Here is a 21,872-nt window from a genome sequence, read left to right on the forward strand (position 1 = left end):
AATAGAAAATGCAAAATTACAGGATGAAGCTGTATCCTTTTAGAATTGCTACAAATATTCTTACACGTAGGCGTTGCAAAACCAGCTAATGACACTGCTACTAGAGCCACGGAAGCGTGAACAGCTACCAGTGAGTCACTGGAGAACAGGGGACAACACACTGAGAACTTTGTGTTATTTTCCAAAGGTGACTTCATGCACCCCTATAACAATAGAGGCAGGTCAACTTCGATTCTAACACGTTGGCAGCATGCAAGAAATCCTGGGCTTTCGAAGCGCCTGTGGTTATTCTTACTCATTTGCTCTTAATCAAATGCGATTTCCACCTCAGTATTTCACACCTAGTTCAGCCCCACGGTCTCTGAAGGATGGGAATGGCCATTTCTCTGGTCATGGAGATAGTGCAGGACAACAGGGACCCGGACTCCACAATGTGAAAAATCCTCACCTAATCCCTTTTTTCCTCTTCAGGGCCTGCCAGTGCCCTTCCAGCCTGGGTGCCCGGAGGGGTCCAGGCCCCCGTGCTGGCTGTGACCCCCCAAGCAGGGGCGAGGAGCCACCCCACGGCTTCCCCACCCTGTGGCCGAGCATGGTGTGACACAGACCTCTGTCTCCTGGGGTGCCGGGGCAGCATTTGCAAACACCAACTCAGGATAAAGTAGGTGCAAACAAAAAACATCACTGTCATAAAGCCATAAATTTCTACAATATTTTTATTAGTTATGGAATAATTCCCACTAGTATTTACATAGTGCAAAAAAGCTGTTATTACTCCAAAAAGTACGGTAGACAGAACAATTATCCTTCATACAGCAAAAAAGAAATGGAACAAACCCCTTCATATTGTATTTAATAATGATTTTTCTACTGCTTTAACCTAAATGTTACTATAAATTTTAAGATATTAAAGATTAAACAGCTTTCCTTATTAGAATCTATTTAAAAGTAAAATATATGAACTATTTATGAACATTTAGAAGGTGGGCTGTGCCAACTGGGTTTCTACTTTCAGCGTTACCATTCACTGGCATGGAAGTTTCGGGTTAGACATTCTCACATTTCTTTGTGTGTGGCAGGGTGGGTAGAAACCCCCTGTGATCTGTTTCTATGGCTTGCTTTGGCTGGGTTTTGTTTCCTTAACAAATTGTCATGTCTAATTTTGAACTGGCTAACAGCGCCATCGACTCAATGGTTTCATTAGTTGGCACAACTTCACAGAAAATACTTAATGACAGTTTCAGCAAACAGCAGCTTTTCAAACGATAATACTTTTTTTACATACGTATTTAAAGTAACATCATTAAAATTTAAGCTCGTGTTAAAGAACCGGACAGAACCCCACATCATGTAAGCTCCCACCCACCCAAATGAGCATAAAGACACCTCTTATCTTTACCAGAAGAACACCAACAAGTGCATTACTGAACATTTCTATAATGAATTTTTAAAACACAGGTCAGTACCCTCTGCCACTGTTTAGCTCCAATCCTACAACTACCTGCACACAACGTAAGCTGATAAACAGGCCACCAATCGAAGCCAGTGGAACGAACGCTCCTGAGCGTGTGTTAGCAGGACCAGGTCCTTAACCTCACTCAGACATTTTCACTTGGTCCGACTAAGGACAAAAGTTCTTCAGAATTTTACGTATCTGTAATCCACGTTTTGTTATTATTTTGACATACACTTATTTATATAAATAGGTTGCATACATAGCCACCGCTATCACTTTTAAAGATCCCTACCCCTACCACAGATACATTATGTTTTATTTTACCAGATAAATTAAGTGGTGAAATCATTTCTATAAAGAACGTCTTAAGAAAAGTAGAGTTTTTTGAATAATCATTTCCACAACAAAAATATCTATACACCTATAACTACAGAAACATCTTTTCTTGGGGACAGTAACAACCTGGATAACAAACTGCATACTTTCATACCGAAATAGAAATACAGCTACTTGTTTAAAAAAATCATGGTACTGTAAAACATTTGTATGCTTTCCTTTTAAATTCTGGTGATAATAGAATCAAAATTACCACAGTGAGATACTCTCCTCAAGTGCTCTAAGTGTCAAGGAACGTCCCTAACTTTAAATGCAAACGGATCACTCCCAGGAGAACTGCAATTCCGTTCTCACAGTTATTGCTCATTCCCAGCTTATCAAAAAGGAAGCACTAAAACCACTTTCCTTTGCTCGGTTTGAGTTTGCTCCCTTAAGGGTGATTTGCCCCGTTTTTAAAAAGAGACTAGTTCCTCATTTGCTGGCAAATTGAGAGATATTAGAAGTGCTATATCACCTTCAAGAATTCTATTAAACCTGTAGCAAAATTGCAGTTAAATATTGGGCTGAATATTACAAGACTTTTGATATAAATGTCAGAAAACTTTAAAATGACAGTCCGAGTTCAGAAAAAGACATATAAAAAGATGCGCCTTTGATGTTAATACTTCAAGATCAAAAGTTATTTGAATCACTGGCACTGAAAAAGCAAAAGGAAGAACTACAAACACCTTTGCTTTTTGATGTTCTGGTGAAGCTTTGCCCTCAGTGTACACACTGATCTCGGCTGGCGTGGAGACGTGCTTACACATCCAAGGGCAAGTTTTGCTTGTCAGCAGTTCAAACACCTATCATTTCCTAAAGCAAACACTCTTTCAAAATAGACAGTAGAAATCTGTCATACATAAAAGTTTGAACATTCAGGAGGCATCATTCTTAGTCTTTGTTTTCCTATAAAATGCCTGTTCTAACATCTAAGGAGATTACATTAAGGAACTAAGAACGTGACAGAACAGCCAGTTGTCCTAGCAGCTCTCTATACTGCTTATCTACATAGCATTTGCTATGCCTACGCCTATCAAAGCATTATTTACATAATACACAGTTTCTATTATTCTCATTAGCATCCAAAAAAATCCAGGGGTAGATGTTTTCTAAACCCGGAGTCTTATTTTCCCAGTGCAACTTAAAATGCCAGCATCCCTAGTACTATAAGAGTTGGTCCCATACCAATACATGTCAGCTGAATACCTAAGCTATCATTTCCTTGTGTTTTTCAGCATTTTGATAAAAGTGATCAGGAAAAATCAAGTAGAATTAAAAGAAACATGTTTACTGTGAAAGTGTTATTCGCGTGAGTTATTCTTTGGCTACTCCTTGTAGTGAAGCTCCTGCTGCTGGCAGTTGTACGTCCCTTACCAATATACGGCAAAGATGAAAAACAGACTCCTTAGATGCAACGTTTAGACACATACTCCATCTTCAATCCGAAATGAATTCATCATCAGTTAATGGATTTTGTTTCAATATTCAGAAGAAAACACAGAACAATTCTCTAGCAATGTGTATTCAGGAAGGGCATATTTTTTGGTTTTTTTACCTCTGAACCACTCAAATACTTCCCCATACTACAGGGCACTTCCTCCTTTCCTGGAATAACTACTTCCTTTTCAGCTCTAAAGGTCAACTCCTAATGCTGCTACAACTGTGAGGATAGACAAAAAGAGGTCACATTTTGAGCAGAAATTGTTAGGATACATCCTGAACTCAACATGAGGGTGGCCAGGATCAAAGCATGCAGATGAACATGTAGATACACTGAACCACTACATCATCCACATTTGCTGTTAAACAATTATTCTTACTCTTTGCATTGTTATGTAGATTATAATATGCAAAGCAGCATTCCTGAGGTAACTGACAGGAGAAAAAGGAAGTCATCAGGATACCAAGAGCCCCAGAGAGGGATAATGCTTAGTGATTCACTTAGTGTGGTTTGGGCAGACAGCAACTGTGGAGAATATGGGGTATTTTTCTTTCCCATTTTTTTTTTTTTTCCATATTTCCACCTCGTAAACAATATTATTAATTACATCCATCTGGTTTAAAGATCTTCTGGAATGAAAGTTGTTATAGCTTAATATCATAACCATCTCAACTATCAGCAGCTTTTTAACAAGATCTATTTCCTGTTTCACCAAGATCTATTAAAAAGCTGCGTTTATCTTTGCATAAGAATCACACAGATTTCTCTACTATTTACTTTTCATTAAGACTGCAAGTGGGGTTTTGTAGCTTTTCGTTGAAGAGAACCAACACTTTACTTTTATTTCTAGATGGAACTAGAAGAATCACAGCCAAATATACTGATGTGCCTGACATAATACCAAAACACCAATTTAAAGTGTTGGTAATTTGTCAGCCTTAACACAGGTTATCTGCTTGAAAACTAGCAAAACAGTCACACGTTAAAAGAATTTTGCTTAAAACAGGTCAGTTATAAGATGTTTCCTCTTACAAAAGGTGAAATGAATACTTTATTGAATATTTTCCACACAGTTTCTTTTCTGAGAAATAAGACGCTGCTTAAAAGCTAAGCTAGTTTTTAAACCAAACAAGGAACAACACAGCTACAAAAATATTGTTGTGAATGAAATACACATATTAAATGTTTAACAGTGCAAAATGTTGAGATGAAGCATATGAAATAATGGCTGCAACCTTTACAACAGTTAGTTTTAGTATAATTTCTAAAAAGTTCCTGAGTTCTCCTGCTTTTTTTTTTTTACGGCATGTAGATGGAATCTGTGTGTTCTTTATTCAAAGAACTGCAGATAACAGGTTTATGTTGAGTGTTACCTGCATGCTTATCATTTGTCCATTCCTCACCATCAGTGACTGGATCAGCCTGCTCCGAAGTCTCTATTTCCTCCTCTTCGCTTTGTTCTGCATTGTCTTCTTCGGCACCACTAAGGGTCTTCCCGAGCTGAAGAGTTTCCATAGTTCTCTGGGTCTCTGAAACCCAAGATTCAATTCTGCTGTTAAGCTGAACCTCTACAGAAATTGGTTCATGGGCATAATCCTCCTCCTCATCATCTTCTTCCTCCTCCTCCTCTTCTAGCATCCCTGGTACAAGCGTACTGGTAGTACTGGTCATGGAGGAATTCAAAAGATCCCGGCAGCTGCCATCCAGTGACCCTGTTTCTGTACTCTGCTGTGAGGCCCACTCCAGATTGTCATCTGGTTTCACCTCATCTTTGTCACCTAGTGTGGATTTTCCAGGATTTGTTGCTGAGGTAGTGCCAGTTGTAGCCAGAAGTGGTTGTTTATTAAGAGTGGCTTTTTCATTTTGACCATTACCAGCTTTTTCTGGTGCCGTAGTTTTACATGAGGATTCTCTCTCATTTTCAGAGGTTTCTAAGCCATCGGATGTTTCCACCATATTTCTCCAGTTTGTTTCTATAAGTTTCGAAAGAAGGATGACATATTAAATTTTCTATATACCAATACTTCTGGACATCCCAGATCTGTTTAAATAGCAATAGGAACTAATAATTTTAATATTTTTCTATGCTTGCTAGACAAATTTCAATTAGAAAAAGGGAGAAGAGGGGAAAAGGACAGACCATGAATAACTCCAGGTTTTTACAGTACCCTGAACCAGACATTACACAGTTGAAAGTCTGTGCGCTTTGTTTCCTGTGTAAACTGTGGAAGCACCAAACGTAACAAAGTAGTCAAAGAGATTACTCTCAAGTATAAACCAAAAGCAGAAAACTGCCACTGTATTATGTCATACGTTTAAGGACATTTTTGAGAAACGTTTAACAAATGAAATGTTTGAAACACTACAAAAAGAACTGACTAAAACAAACAGTATCCTTTCTAATTCACCGTTAAGAGTAAGAATAATAAAAAGTCTTTTGACTTCAAACAAGCATTCTCCCTTTTATCTCCTGTTATCTGGGCTTAAGCAACTGGACAGATTTGCCCTTTTGTCACTCTATAATAATTAATTGTAGCTTATATTTTGAAGCTTCAGATGACATGTCCTATTGTCTGAGACCTCAACAATTTAGTTCCTACCCTCTGTCCTTCGTTCTTCCTCAATCAGATTATCAAAATAACTAACACTTTTGAGGATTAGAAGTTAAAATTATTATTTTCTATATAACTCAGGGAGCAAAATATCTTTAAAAAATGCCTTAACTTTTTTAACGTTTACCTTAAGACTAATTTTTTTCTTACCCCTGAAAATTATAGAATACTGTAAATTATGAAGAAATACTGTTATTTTTAGCTACATGTTGCAGTAAGCAGCACTTGGAAAACTCCAGCTTCTATTCACAAAAATAAGTTTTAACACACTTACCATATTCTTTCTCATTCACTTCAGATATGGGTTCAGAAATAACACTGCAGAATGAGATAGCACTTGCTGCAGAGGGGTTTCGAGAATGACCCATATGGTGGGGTGCTTTCTTGACATTCTTCAAGGCTTCTTCTGCCTGTTCCTGTTCCATCGCAGCAACCATATCTCTGTAGGCTTTTCTGGCTTCTTCAGTCAGTGACACCAGCTTATGAAATAAGTCCTAAGTATGAAGGCAGTTTTTATAATCAGTAGTTCTTACTACTAATTTTCACTTTAAATTACACCTTTTAATCAAAGGTATCCTACATGGTGAGCCTTAAGCTTATTAACACCAAATACTTTTACTTCAACCAAAAATTAGTTGGTCTCTATTAAATAAAATTAAAACACCACTCTGTTCATGCATCTTTGAGGAAATGTACTTAAAGATACTGTTTTCCCTACAGTCTTAAGCCTTTCAGAGAATTTCAGATAGTATTTCAGTCTATTTGAAAGCCACAGAGATGTGACCAAAGTGTTTTGACACAGTCTCTCAGTTCTGTAAATACTGAATTTCAAAGAAAAACCACATCCTAACATAGACGCTCTCCGTGCCAAATCAATTCTTAACCACAAAGCTGTTTACTCCAGACATCTACGTGAATGGAACTACTCACCTCAGCACCTGAGTAGTTGAAGATACCCACTACGCTAACAGGAACCAGCTTGTTCACACAACGGCCAAGGGCTTTACGTCCAAGAGCGAAGACAAAAGGAATTTCTTGTTCACGTGCCATGGCTATTACGTTATATAGAGCCTCGTCCAGCCCACCTTGAAGAAAGCAGTTTTAAACAGATATCTACTCAGTTAAAGTCATAGTAGGGCTTTCAGACAGCAGAACTTCAATACATACAACCACCAGCTACTATGTTCTACAGGATAACAAGCTCCACATTTCAAATACAATAAGTGAGTATAGATCAAGGCAATGTTCTGTATTCTCCATTAGTCCTTCATACACATTAAACCAGAATTTCACCAGCTACTGAGCAGAGCTTTGCTCTTCTCATATCTCAAGAAGCCTCGTCACATTTCTGGCTGTGGCAAAATGTGTTGGCTGGCCAAGCAACCTACTCGTATTCCTCTTAAGGTATCCTCCTCAAGAGCATCCAGAGCTCTAGACTCCAGGTGTAGCAAAGGCTGAAGTCTACTGTACATACTATAATATCTATTTTTGTTCTTTAAGCTATTCACCTCCCATGAATAAGTTTCTTCCACAACAGAGTGCAAGAGAATGAACATCGAGCGTCAATTGCACAATTCATTCTGGAACCGTTATACCATGCACAGTAACTTAAAAATGCTTCTACACTTGCTAATCGGCACTTCTAATCAACACGAGAAAACTGTACAACAGTTAAGCATACCACTTGTTTTATCGTTTATACCTTTTGACTGGATTTTTTCACAGTTGGGAGATATGATGACACACTTGATCTTGTTGAGTTTCATATGCTTAGTAACCTCTCTCAACCCCATTACGAGCCTTCTCCTTGCTTTAGCTCTCATGGGATCCTTTTGATAAATCCGTTCCTGGAAGCTGACAAGCTCTTGCAGTAAGAGTGTCACACACTCATCTATTTCTTTACTTAGAACTTGGTTACAGTATCTGTCAATTCAAAAATCAAATTTGAGCATAGCACACGATCAACATTATTTCACTGAACCTTCTTTTACCCAATACTGTTTTGCTTCCTCAGAACTTACTGAATTGTTAAAATTAAGCGAGTGTAGAAATTAGACTGTATACTCCAAGTGAAAAATACAGCTTGAAAACATATAGATTTCCAGTAATATCCCGTAACTCAATAAGATTATTAAAAAATAAAAAAATATACACCAATAGGTGCCACAAGCAACCATTCTTTTCCTTAATTTGGTACTCCATAAAAATGTTAATAAAAAGTTATGCATTAAGAGTGACTAACAGTACTTCCAGCATTTTAAAGTATTCCTCCCTTCCCATCCAAAGCGTACGTAGCCCTCCTTTAAAATATTTTTTTTAGAGGATGCTTCCATCTAGCTTATTTGTTGCAGCTTTATTTGTTGCAAAGTACATCACAGTACATACACACGCATTTGCATACGTGCGTACATACACATTTGCATACGTGCATACACACAGATATGCAGCGATCCATCTGTGGCAAAAAAAGCAAACACTCGCAGAAACATCTATTGATGAAAGGGTAGCTTATGTTTGGCAAGCTCCTCTTAAGTCTACCAACATTAAAAGACAGGGTTGACTGAAATACAAGCCTTGACTTTCCATTAATAATGCAAAACTCTTACTCTCTGAATCTCTTGCTGTGAATTTTGGTTATTGCAGAAGACGCCATCGGACTGCCTATTCCAGAACTAGCAGGTGACCCTTGGGACACTGGGGTCATGCAGTACGGAGAATTCTGACTTGCTGGCGAAAGGGAGGTATCACTGGGCATACTTAGTCCAGTTTCTGAAAGACAATTTTGAAACATTATAAAATGCAGAGATAATTTTCCATAAAAGAAACAAAGCAAAGGAGCAAAAAGCAAAGGAAATTACATTCTGAAAGCGCTAAACGGTATTTTTCCCTGGAGGAGTAGAAGCAAAGAAAAAGAAGGGGAAACAAAGCATATACCCACTCTGCATGGGTTGGGCAAATATGCAGTATTTGAATGCTCATTAAATAACATCCAAAGCTTAGTTTGGGAAATAGACAGAACAGAAGGGAAAATATCTGCCTAAATGCTACAACTTCTTCCAATAATTCTTTACTCTTTTTTTCCCCTAACAGCTAAGCCTCTTCTGAGCAACTTTATGTTCTGAAAGTTAACTGGATGATTTTCACACTGTTTTTCTCTAGAAGGCATAACTCCTAACATCCCCATGGGCACTGGGATGCAGATAGGCCATTGATTTTACCTATTCAAATAGAAACCAAGGCCATTCTCAAGCTGCTGGAGTGCTGTTAAAGACAAAAATGGTCACACCTGCAGGGAGGGGTGGACAGGACAGATGACCCCAAATTGACTACAGTATTCCATCACATATACATCATACTCTGTATAAAACTGAGGGATTGCGAGGGTCACTCTCTCCAGCCCCTCTTCCCTTGAAAATACATAATATTATATATTATTTCACTAAAGCTGTTTCAGTTTCCAGCCTGCAAGACTTTTTCCTTTCAGTTCCGTTTCCATGAGGGGGAGGGAATTGGCATGCTTTAGCTGCCAATCAAGCTGGGCTGGGGCTAAGCTGTGACAACAGAATATTTAACAAACTTATTCCTTGGATATTCAAGATCTTCACACTTATTTTTAGCCAGGCAAAGCCAAGCAGGCAGTTCAGAACAAAAGTTCTGAAGCAGTATATCTGGAATCTGGATAGACACACACATCTCCCACCTTCCTGCTCAAAACATGTCAAAATTCTTCGGCATTTCCCAGGTGCTCAGAGCTGTTGCTGCTCATTGACAGTCCCAACATTGCAGCTGATTGACAAGCGCGTGACAAACTTTAAAGCCTTATTTACAGTTTGTATCTTTTCAGATAACTTTCAGTTTGTTCATCATTAAGAAGCATTGGGAACAACACAGCATGGCCAAAAACAGGTCATTTCATCTGCTGTACCATCTCTGACACGTACTGGCAAAAATCCACTCAAGAGAAATGAATTACAAGGCTGTATGGAGATTGTGGACTTGGAACCCATAGTGCACTGAGCCTTCCACAACTGAGGGACAGAAATTTTAGATGAGGAGGGTTCTAAATTCTAGTATTCCATAATGTTAAATAAAAGTTAAAATATAACATCAATAAATTCTGTTGCATAAAAAAAGAATGACAAAATATTAAGCAGACTAATCTAGTACTGTACTAATACAGCTGGGGGAGAGGAAAGGGGACTAGAGAGAGACCAACCTTCTTGAGAGGCCAGCTCCTGAGACTGATCAGCAGTCAAGTTTATATGAACCTCTTTCTGATCATCAGATCCCAAAAGGCTGTGGTCAGCTGATAAACGACCTTTCTTTTCTTCCCTCTCTTTCAAAATAATCTAGGATCAAAAACAACAGCTATCAGCACCTGAAAATTAGAGACACTTGTAAAGAAAAACGTCCATTTGACTGAACACAACACAATAAAGTTCACCAAGTTGTTTTGAACCTTCCTACTTGTGCCAGGATAGAAAACCCTGAAATTATTTGTTTCCTCTTTGGCCACAACCAGTACTTCATTCTGCCATTGTACAGATGGCATACTTCATACTCTTACTTTTACATAAGTAGAAGAAGAGTTTACAGTTTAAGTATTCAACAGTTTAAGGATTAAGTACCATCACAGCTTCTTCCCAATACGTGACACTCCTTAATTAACAATTCTTTATCCTCATCCCTGTAAAAACACCTTATGTAAGAATACCACTCATCTTTGTGAAGCACCACAGCAGACTGAATCTAGGATCCCTTTTACAGAGGGGAGTGCAAAAATAAGAAGCCATGGATATATCAGTGTTGCTATGATGAGTAATAACAACATAAAGGCCTTGACCACAAAGTTTAGAAGACTTCTTTTGAACAGGCAGCTGCGAATTTCTCCAACTCAAGTAGATCATGGGAGGAAAAAAAAAGAAGACTGCCGGACGTGGGGGGGTGGGAGAAGACAACTTGGCCAAAGCTAACCTGTGTATAAACACAGCTTCACCAGATTCAAACTGCTTGTATCACAACGTGATCTTAACAAGAAATGTGGTACGTGAATACAGGTGACTTTCACACTTTTTTAGCTCTATGTTTTTTGTATTTTACCTCCCGATTTCCATACAGACTGTATTCTCTGTATACACCTACTTTATGCATGCACATATATAGATATATACCTACTTTATTAGGTATATACTATGTATTTATTTATACTTTATTGTATTTATACTATCATTTCTAAATCTACTCAATTAAAATCTGTGGGTTTACTTCAAATTCTGTATCTATCTCAAAAAACAGTAGGAAAATTTAAGGTAGGCATACTACATTGCATTACAAACTAGGATTCAACAACATAGAATAAACTGAGTTCTCCCATATGTCCTAGTGCTTATAGCTAAAAAAAATGGTTGCAATCTGTATTGAGATAGATTTGTACCACCCTCCACTAATTACAGGGGTAGGGAAGTTACATGCCTAGATCCAAGGGACAGGACATCGGTGTAGCAGGAACCAGAGGCAGAAGTTCAGGACTCCCTTACACTACATTCATGGTCAGTAGTTCTCAAGGAGGAAAATAGCAGGTTTTATTTTTTAAATACAATTGTGGATCAAGATACCGCAGGGTTGACAGATTTACCTTTTTAAGTGCTGTAGGGCGTTTCAGTTTTGCAATCTCTCTTTCTTTTCCTCTTTTCACTTTTGGGGCAGTCGAATCCAAAGGATTAAGGCAACCCATAGATGGCTGTCCCTTTGTTATGGACTTTCTGTTGACAGATTCTTTGGTATGAAAGGGAGCAGCACTGCCAACTAAATAGAAGAAAGATATTAGTTTCCCCAAAAGACATGTCAGCTTCATTTCAACACCACTTTCAGAATTTCCACTGATGAGTTCTCAAAGTATGTTTTCCTTCCTTGGAAAAAAGCAGTTCATAATGACAGGAAAATTACGTCACACATTGTCGCTCCCAGATGGTTTTAAGCTTTCTTCAACTTAGCCTCATGTTTTACAAAGCTATGGATTTCAGGAAAGGAATTAAGGGATCTCTCAAATGACTACAGGTAGCTTTATTAGTAAGATAAGTTGCAAATATTTATCCAAACACTGATTCTTAGTTGTCCAAGACTTGATTAGTTGACAGGACAAAAGAGAGGAGAGTGCAGCATGTAGTTAAGTATCTTCTCCAAGAAAGAGAATAAAACAAATGCAGTCTCCAATGGAAATGCCAACTGTTCTTTACTGAGCTTTGTTTAATATAACTTTGCCAACTTGAATCAATGTTTGAACATGGCTGAAACACAAAGTAGGTAAAGAAGCAACACACAAGAAGGAAAATGGTAACTATGTACATAATGGACGCTAGGCTACATACTACTGCGCAGGAATGAGATTCATGGGTTATAATAGACAACTACAAAAATGTCAATTCTGTATTCAGCAGCAGGTGTTAAAAAAAGGTGATTTAATGTTAAACGTTGATAAAGTAAGAGAGACCAAAAAAGCACAACTAAGCCACTGCATACATTCACAATGGAACTATAATTTAATAGTCTGTGTACATTCGATACCCTTTATTTTCAAAAAGCTACAGTAGAACTACAAGAAGGTACAGAGAAAGTGATAAGGATTATCGGAAAAGACAGTTCCACGATGGAATAACTAAAATGACTAGGATCCTTCAGACTAGAAGAAGGATAACAGACCTCTATGAGCAACAGAGGAGGAGAGCAGCGAATGATTGCTCAGTCTCTGTGTATTACAAAGGCTCTGAAAGGTAACGAAATTATGAGTGGCGCACAAAAGACTGTTGACTCCCACTCAAAAAAAAAACCTTCTGTAGGAAGAGTGTCTCCACACATTATGGACGGTAGAAGCACATGATAGATGTCATGGATAGTTTAAGAAACAAATGTTTTCAGACAGGCTTGGGTCAGCAGGTCCTCAACTATAACCAACAGAGGCAGGAAGAACATCCTGGAGAGGCATCCCTCTGTATCACGGTCACAGGTATAATCTCCAAGCCTTCAAAGAGAATTCTGCAATATCCATAGTAGAAGTTTGGTTTGACCTAATACAGTTTTTTTCACATATGCATTTCAGCACTGAATTGCTCTCAAGACATGAATCCTGAGGTTTGAATATTAGGTCTTAAGAGAAGTTGATCTTCAGTTGTACACGGACTTTCAGTATGGCACACTGCAACTCAGAGGGAGAGAGGACAGAAATTTTTCAAGCAATGCATTAAAAGTCTCCCCAGGTTTTTATGATGTTGATATTCAAAGAATAAAACTTGACAGAAAAAGCATATTTAATATACTTGGATTGATCATTTTTATATTGTCACAAAACACATTTATAGTGATAGTTAAGCAGATTAGAAATACCTGTGTATGAAAGAGGCCTGGTGTTGGTGATCTGACGAGCTTTCATTGCTTGCTGCTGCTTTTCAAGGGCTGCTAACATGTCACCTAAGTCTAACTGAACAGGGGTCTTGCTCTTCTTTCCAGCTGCTTTTGACAAAGCTTCCTATAACGTGAACATAACATGCTGATAAACACAAAGAAATAGTGCCTGCAAAACATTCTTTGTAAAGAGACTGCTACTATAAAGAGAAGGAAACAACTAACTGATATTCCTCTTAGTAACTACTGTTTGGGACACACACACCTGGAGTTTTTTCTGCTCCATGCTTATCTCTGAATACTCTTGAGCTGTTGCAAGTGCTGCTGCCAAAGCTTTCTTCTTCTGACTTTTTGCACGCTTTGGTACAGATGTTGTAATGGGAATTGGAGTTTGGACAATATTGATTGGAGAGTTCTCTGGTAAGTCATCCAACTAGGATTTTACAAAAAATGCAAAAATACAAAATTAAAGACCTTTCTCTCAAGACAGGAATAGGAAAATACAGCACTTCAATAACGAAACGAACCATTGCTCTTGTTCCCAATTACTGTGTCATCTACCCGTACTTAAGCTAATAAATCTAAAACCATGTATATTTAATTTATCTATAGTTTTATCTTCAGAAGGTTTCTCAGATCATTGCTAAATAAGACAGTGATTTTCATCCCCCACGAAGACTTCATATAGAACTTTATGTGGCTGCTTTCCAGGAAAGTTAAGTAGTCTATACGTAAGGTTCTGCAACAAAATAATTAAGTAGATCACGTATTAGAAGAACATCTTTCCAACAGCTCTTTGTATACCCTTAAAGCAGACAAAGTTATTTTATTTTCATTTCAAAATAAACTATACAAACTACAATTATTTTGAAAAATTGACACCATTCCTACACATCTGCAGATTTAAAAATTTGAAATAAAGCTCTTTCAAAGCATCAATGTGAATACAAGCCCTTTGAGTCAGAAAGGGGAACCAGGACGCCGGTTAGGTATTAACACAAAGAAAGCTCAATAATCCTGAAAACGAATTTTGATCTTAAAATTACTTTTACATCTACTGTTCATCCAAAATTTAGCATGCGACTTCAAAAATCACAAAACTAATCAGAAATTATCAGTGAGATAGAGAAGGTGGGAGCTGGACTCGATGATCCTTATGGGTCCTTTCCAACTTGTGACAGACACTCAGAACCACAGCTCATCTCATCTATCTTACAGTTTCACTTGTCAACAACCTTATTATCTCAGAAAAGGCTACTGGATTTTTATCTGCTGGCTTCTCTGCCCCAATTATTTTAACTGGCATTTCTTTAGCATCCAAAATTGGTAACAAATACCCCAAGAATATCACAACTATCACATTATAAGTATTGTAGTGGAGATCAATAAAAAAATACAGAAATTAAGTAGTCTCAAAACCATTTAACTAAAAAATGCTTTGCAACACAAAATAATTACTTACTACTTTGGATGAAATCTTTTGCTGGATGTTATTACTTTTGCTGCTGCCATTGTCACTGTTTAATTCTGGGAATTCATCTTCATCCTAAACAATACACAAATTAAGGATGAAGAGAACGAAACCAAAAGTCACATGAAAAGCATCAACTGAAACAGCTGAAGCTAGAATTGAATACTCAAGTCCCACATAAACTAGAAGAGCTTGAAAGTGACACAAATAGAAAATTATGAAAAAGTAACAAAGCATTTCTGCATCTTAGTCACCTTTCTTTAAAAAAAAAACCACATTTATTCATGTTTTACACTAATGATATCCAACCACAATTTGGGGGGAAGGAGAATAAACCAGAGAACACACTAATTTTTTTTACAAGGGAACAGAAAAAAAGTTCCTTGAAAGTTGCTCATCTCATTTTTCCCTTCATGAACACTTCTAAATCCTTGCACTTTCCACAACATCCAAATACAAGTCTTTGTACACACATAATGAAAACATCATATAATATAATGACTAAAATTGTACACTATATTGTATACCTCTTATAGACTGGTGTTTTTCAACTTCTCCCTGTTGGGAACGTCACTTATTCTACACACAACTTGCATCACTATAATGCAGAAACAGTTTTCATACAACAGTACCTCAAAATACAGGGGTTCAGGACTCTGCTCTGTTCTACTGGACTGGCTCGTAGTCAGAGGTTTTTCATGTCGTTTCTGCAAATTCTGCCTTCTTTCTGAAGATGTGCTATGCTCTCTGCATCTGAAACCCAACTGAAGATAATAAACGTTATTGGCATTTTGCAATTCCAGTTTTTCAAGATGCGCACGCACACATGGAAGACATTCTTCTGTCTGCTAATTAGTAACTAAGAAGGTGCAGTTTTTATGGAATTAAGAGTTAATGAGTTGTGCTTTGGTGGGGCTGTTCTGGGGGCAGCAGGGGTTGGTTGGTTTTGGCATTTTTTGCTGCTGTTGGGTTTTGGGTTTTTTTTTTTTTTAAACCTCCTCAAACATTCCACAGACAGTATCAGATTATTCCCCCTCCCTCAAGCCAAATGCAGTATCTCTATACATTCATCTCAATATTTCCAATTAGCTACAGCCACGCTCTGCAATAAAAAGTAGACTACCGAGACTTGGAAGGCCACCTTCTCCTCACAGACTAATTACAGAAATCCTGTCCCACTTAAAAGGGGGTTTCACAGAAACATATTCAAGTTTTAGCATAAAACAATTAATTTATTAATAAAAAATACTAAATAATACGGTATGCAAATGTAAATTTTAAAAAGAAAGTTTCAAAGACAACAGAAGTGAGAACAGTAGATTCTAGTTCACTACCACATCAGAATCTTCCTTTAGAAGAAAAAAAATCAATCACAAGCCTTCTAAAGCGTGACCAGGTCAAAAGCTGAACTAACTTGCCAAGTACATTACCTTTTTATATATATATATATATATATATATAAATTACTTATGCTAGAAATGTGCACCTGGACTTTCAGGTTGAGTTTCTACACTTCTCATTCAGTTTTCAGTAACTATTATTTATATGTTAATTTCATAATCTATTTCAAATTCTATAGTTTCATACATTACAAGAAACAGAATACTTAATGTTAGAACCATTTACGATATACCTGTGAACTATTTCTTTGCTCAGCTTGTCTTCCACCTCTAGAAAATGTCTGAGGTTTTTCAATCCAAGGTTTTTTTTGGGTTGCCTGGGAATTTACATTCGTCCAACTTATACCAGCTGAAAGAAAAGTGCCATCTATGAAAAAGTGAACTGATACGACAGAACACATCATAACAATACATGTCACCAGAGCCAGGAACACAATTTTGATACAAATAGTTATCTGAGAAAGCCCAATTCTTCTCTGACAACATTTACTTCTGTAGTTACTTCTACAAGAGCAAAATTGCCTTCAGGGAAGAGTCAGAGGGCAGACAGTTAAATTGCCAACAAGCAATGATCAGTAAACAGTCAGACAGAGGAAATTGCAGGTTCACATCTGTAACAATTTTGATCCAGTCATAAATAACAGCCACTAGCATTACCCACTACTACCAGACTAATCAAAACATTTGTTCATGTTACAGCACTACTTTAAAGTTTCCAAAAAAGTATGAGTACTTTTCAAATAGAAAAAGAGAATTCTTTGGCTCTGTTACTACCCAGTTAGGAACTGCAGTCCAACAGGGGAAGGAAGCTTAAGAATAAAATACAATAGAAGCACAGCTTTGTCTGAATGCTTCCAATAGAGCCTCTGGCTTTTTTTAAATCCTTTAATGAAATGTAGCCACTGATCATTAGCAAGAGCTACTTATACACTTGTTCATTCGACAAGTAAAGTGGGTCTTGGTGGAAATCACAGTAAAGTCATATATTCAGAAGTCTGATCAGTTAAGAGCAGCATGCTGGAAGTAGATCAAGAGATGGTTCCTAGCAAAATGTAAAGCAAAATACAAAACTGACCCAGCCAAATTTAAACAGCACACCAGCTAAGACAATGCTTACTTGTATTTACTGAGGGTTCTACAACCTGAAAAGGAAAAAGAAAAAACTGAGTCACTTTTATTAATCTGTAGAATACAAATACAGTGAGGTCATTCAGTTATGTTTACATACATTCATTGCACAAGAATCTGTATTTCTCGAAGTGATGGCCGCAGCCTGGTTATTGCCATGCTTAGGACTACAATAGCCGCTGTCACTGTCAATGTCTGCTTCACTTGCACCCTGTTCACTAGAGGACTCTGCAGCAGGGTGAGAAGCTCTTCTGCGCCTGCCCTTTGATTTCCAAAGCATTGTTGAGGCGCTTTCAGAAAGTGATTTATTAGCTATATCTGAAGGAAAGTCTGCAAGGCACAAAAATACAATGACTTGATTAGAAATTGTTAAGAGACAAAAAACCTACACATCACTAAAAAAAAATCTCAACAAAGCCAAAGTTTTTGCACATGACAATTTCCTTTCAATAAATATAAAGCCAGTGCTGGAATTGAAATAGTGTCTAGGTCCAGCTATTAATAATAATCAACTCTTTCAAGAATAGTCTGGTTTTGACAGTAGTAAAGTCCATCTTCCTATAGGAAAGATGGTAACCGACATGTAGTTCTGGTTATTTCACACACTCACAACACAAGAAAGAAATTACCTGTTTGCTGAGATGCATCAACCAACAAAACAATCTTTGATCTGTTCTCAGGACCTGATGAACTGGTCTCCTTTTGTGTGGCAACATTTTTCACTGGAGGACGTTTATTTTTTATGTGCGTCTGTAACTGCTGTTGCTGTTTTAAAAGATTAGGCACACAAGTCATATGATTTGACTTCATAGTTGTAATCAAGTAAAGCAATTAAGAATTCTAATGCTTGCTGCAGAAGCCACATCTTTAAAGACAAGAGATCAAGGGAAATATTCATAAAAACATTTCACTCATTAATCTCTAAGCAGTAGTTACTGCATGAAATTTTCATAAAGACGTGGAAGTAAAAAAAACAAGGGTAAAGAAAATACGGGTTTACTTCCTTTGTTCTCTAATGAAGTAATTCTAAACTCAGATGAAATGAGCAGAGAGGCAGTGGAAGTGAGCTTCCTATGCTATACCTGCAGCTTTATAAACTTACCAAATCAAATACATCTACAGAGACATTTTGCAGTAAAAGAGTTGTGCTACTCTCTGATTAACACCTTTTCAGCCCACTTCTCCTTCCACTGATACTACTGCCATACCAGTTCTTGCTCAAATGAGATGCATGTTTCCTGTAAAAAGATACTTACTTCATACAGCTCTGCATATCCTATTAAGTAGACTTACTTTTTGTAGGACTGGTCCCCTGTTACTGCTTCTGCTCCGCTGACTGGGTAATGGAAAAACCTGGCCTGATGGATTGGGACGCTCAGTGCATTCTGTAGTAACTGTATTTACAGCATTTGCTGCTTGAAAAGGAGCAGTATAGGGTGTAGGGAAAGGATGATAGAAGCCCATGACCTGAGCACACGGTGCTGGCATCAGCTGATAATAAGTATATTCTGTAGAAACAGGTGGTTGCGCAGATATTATAGGATAAGCAAGGTACGGTCCTGCAGGATTTGGGTTGGGTTGCTGCCATCTGATGTCATTGTTGTATAATGGAAACTGTCTGTAAAAAAACAAAAGGAAAGACAACTGCTCAGTATATTTTTCCCTCTTAAGGAAATTCGGACCTCTTTGACCCACTTAAACGCCTAAGCAACAAACAACCAAATGACCACGACTCCTTTGTTTCACGAGCTCCTAGCTTTTAATAACCGAAATAACTGACTTCTTAAGAGATGCCAATTAAACAATTCACAAACGCAAATTACATTCAAGTGCAAAATAAATATTTTTGTTGATCTTGGCATTTGTATAAACTTATTAACTTTCCAGTATTAAGCTTAGAAACTAGACGTAGGCATTTTCTTTGACAAGTCCTTCGAACCCATTACAATGCAATTACTTCAGAAAACACATATAACCTGAGCAGATACCTAAGCTTGCACAATGTAAGCTGGATATGCAGAATAGTGATAATTATGAGCTAACTCAGGGCCAAGTACTTCAGTATATGAAGTTGCCAACTCACCCTTCTTCAAAATTCCTATGAAAATGCAGACCTTCAGAAGCACACATGAAAACAGGCATTTACAAACTTGATACTGAAACCACGTGCAGAGACTTCTTTCTATGTTTACTTGTGATGCGACATATGCCCTTGGAAACCATGAACCCAATTCTCTCTCTTCAAACCCCCAAGAGACCAGCAGACCAGATACACGGAAAAAGCAGAGGTCCAAATATTAGAGAAAAAGAATACGAAAAGTAAAGACTCGGAATATTTTTGCAGATCTGCAGCAGGCAGTTGTTGAAGGATTTTTTTTGTTCTTTCCTCTTCAACTACAGCAGCACTACAGTGCCGCCCTAAGCAAACATTTGGTACATTTTTCAAAACCAATCAGCAATCATTAATTATGCTTATAAAATGCATATAAAATATAAAAATAAAATATATAACACTGAGTTAAATGTAAGTAATAAAATAATCAACCCTGAAGTTGTGCATTCAGTGAACACCACATTTGGGCTAAAGAGTTCTTAAATTCAGTATTATACCTATTTATGCAAAGAACAACAAAGTGGATACAACTACACTCAAACCAAGTATCAGTTGCGTACTATTTCACCATGGCAGGATCCAAGTTGGACACATGGTGCCTTGCTTCAGCACCAAAGATTCAGATACACATCTCCTGACTGCCCTGAAAGATGACAGCAGGTGACTTTGGAAAGGATTTGTACCAGACCTCTGTAGCCAGGGAAGGAAAAGCAGCAAATAATATGAACACAGAAGAGCAGAGGGAAGGAAATAAAGTAAACAAAGACTGGGGACAGAGAAACTCCATCCTCACCCATGAAGGGTCAGAAGATTAAACACAGTAAACAAAACAAATATACAGCAGTCACTAACTCCTTAAGTCTACCAAAAGTTTAAACTCATCAAAAGACGGATCACTTTCCATGAAGGCCACAACCACTTATTACCTATTGGATTGGTTTTCCTGTACAAACGGATAGCAAGTGATCAGGTAGCTGGGGATCGGAGTTGGTTCCATGCCATTAACTCCTCCACTGTCGTTAGGAAGTGCCATTGGTATCATTAGTGTTTCTGGACCCTTCTTCTGAGGAATAAATGGTTCTACTTCAGCTGACAGCTTGACATTCTTAAAGAGAAAAGAAACAACGTCTTCATTAAATACAACCGTAAATAGTTTGGAAAAACTCAAGTTCATAAGGTTGCACAGTAATTACCACCAACAGCAGGCAAACGGACGAAGGGACTACAGGATTCCTGCACTAAACCAAGAGGTGCAAAACAGTTGGCAAGAGCTTGTTACATCCTTCCAAGCAACAGAGTGTACTACAGATCACCAACATTTAGCATTTGTATTAACCTTTACATTTTCAAAGTGCAATACAAACACTAATTAATTTAAAACGGATTGAAGTTCAGATCTTGCAGAGGATATACCAGTCAGCGCATAGAAAGAAATCAAATTAACACTGTAGGTGGAGTACAGTTGTGTAGGCTCTTGTAAGTGAAACCAGCATATGGAGGATGCAGCACTGCCTGGCCTGCTCTACAAAATTGACCACGTTCCTAGGCAATTATAAAAGAAGTTTTTTCATCAGTAAACCACAGGTTTACTGCTAAAATAGTGTACCACAGAAGAACCTCATAGATGCATTCCATCTGCACAATTTTAGCATATTTTTAGTGTTAAAAATGTGATTAAATTTTGCCACGAAGAAGGAATTGAAGACTGCTTAGAATAAGTTTTAAACTGTGATTTCAAAGTAAAGTAGATCCTGAGGGTGCTCTCAAAGTTTCTTTATATACGATGTTTTTACCCACACTTTTGGTCTAATACAGAGTAGCTGGATCTTACACTCAAACAATGAAAAATGCTCTATTCAATAATACAATTCCAGTTCCAAAGTACCCTTAAATTCTATATTTCATTGTGCTACATTCGGTCAAAAAGCTTCTTTATTGTACAAAGACTTCAGCTTAACTATACTTGTCTCACATTAGCATCTCACAGAATAGCAACTTCTAAGAAGATTCTCTCTAAAGCAGGCAAGGACTCCAAAAACTTTTCCTTCCATTTATCCAAGAAAGAATTCCAAAGGCAACGCAAAACCCGTATGAGTACAAGCTCTTATTTCACAAAAAGGAAAGCCTGCAGGTCTGATGTGCTGAGGACTACATCCACCATGAGCAAAACAGTTAAAAGCTGGGAGCTCTCAAAACATCATGACAAGGAGTCTCACATTTAGCACACACTTCTCAGTCCTTACTCTGTGTCAAACCCACAGCGCATCCAGAGACAGCCTTACTGTCCAATAGCTCTATCTATAAACTTATTTTAAAAGCTCTCAAAATATATTTCTTAAAATAACCTCTCCCTTTGTTTAGCAGTGTGGGTGTGGAGGAGGTGGGAGGGGCAAGTCCAAAAACATTTTGAAAATACAATTGTCACAGTCAGTAAGGAAAGTTACTTTTACTTGATGAGTAGGTGCTTTAACGTATCAG

The 21,872-nt window shown here is 37.7% G+C and overlaps 1 protein-coding gene across 2 annotated transcripts in view; it reads right to left on the reverse strand.

The window, feature by feature from the left end:
* Nucleotides 1–714: 714 nt before the first annotated feature.
* SECISBP2L (SECIS binding protein 2 like) overlaps nt 715–21,872 on the reverse strand; it is a 29,487-nt gene continuing 8,329 nt past the window's right edge. For both annotated transcript variants that reach the window (XM_054077761.1, XM_054077762.1), the window contains exons 2-18: nt 20,321–20,499; nt 18,575–18,899; nt 17,911–18,046; nt 17,382–17,611; nt 17,271–17,295; nt 16,387–16,502; nt 15,386–15,517; nt 14,745–14,828; nt 13,548–13,715; nt 13,265–13,406; nt 11,520–11,689; nt 10,101–10,233; nt 8,491–8,653; nt 7,587–7,807; nt 6,815–6,969; nt 6,159–6,378; nt 715–5,245 (exon numbers count right to left, since the gene is read on the reverse strand). In XM_054077761.1, the coding sequence (XP_053933736.1) occupies nt 4,572–5,245; nt 6,159–6,378; nt 6,815–6,969; nt 7,587–7,807; nt 8,491–8,653; nt 10,101–10,233; nt 11,520–11,689; nt 13,265–13,406; nt 13,548–13,715; nt 14,745–14,828; nt 15,386–15,517; nt 16,387–16,502; nt 17,271–17,295; nt 17,382–17,611; nt 17,911–18,046; nt 18,575–18,899; nt 20,321–20,499 (3,273 nt within the window). In that variant the 3' untranslated portion in view covers nt 715–4,571. The remainder of the gene's footprint in view (nt 5,246–6,158; nt 6,379–6,814; nt 6,970–7,586; nt 7,808–8,490; nt 8,654–10,100; nt 10,234–11,519; nt 11,690–13,264; nt 13,407–13,547; nt 13,716–14,744; nt 14,829–15,385; nt 15,518–16,386; nt 16,503–17,270; nt 17,296–17,381; nt 17,612–17,910; nt 18,047–18,574; nt 18,900–20,320; nt 20,500–21,872) is intronic.

This window comes from Cuculus canorus, chromosome 12 (genome assembly GCF_017976375.1).
Source record: "Cuculus canorus isolate bCucCan1 chromosome 12, bCucCan1.pri, whole genome shotgun sequence".
NCBI classification, from domain to species: Eukaryota; Metazoa; Chordata; class Aves; order Cuculiformes; family Cuculidae; genus Cuculus; species Cuculus canorus.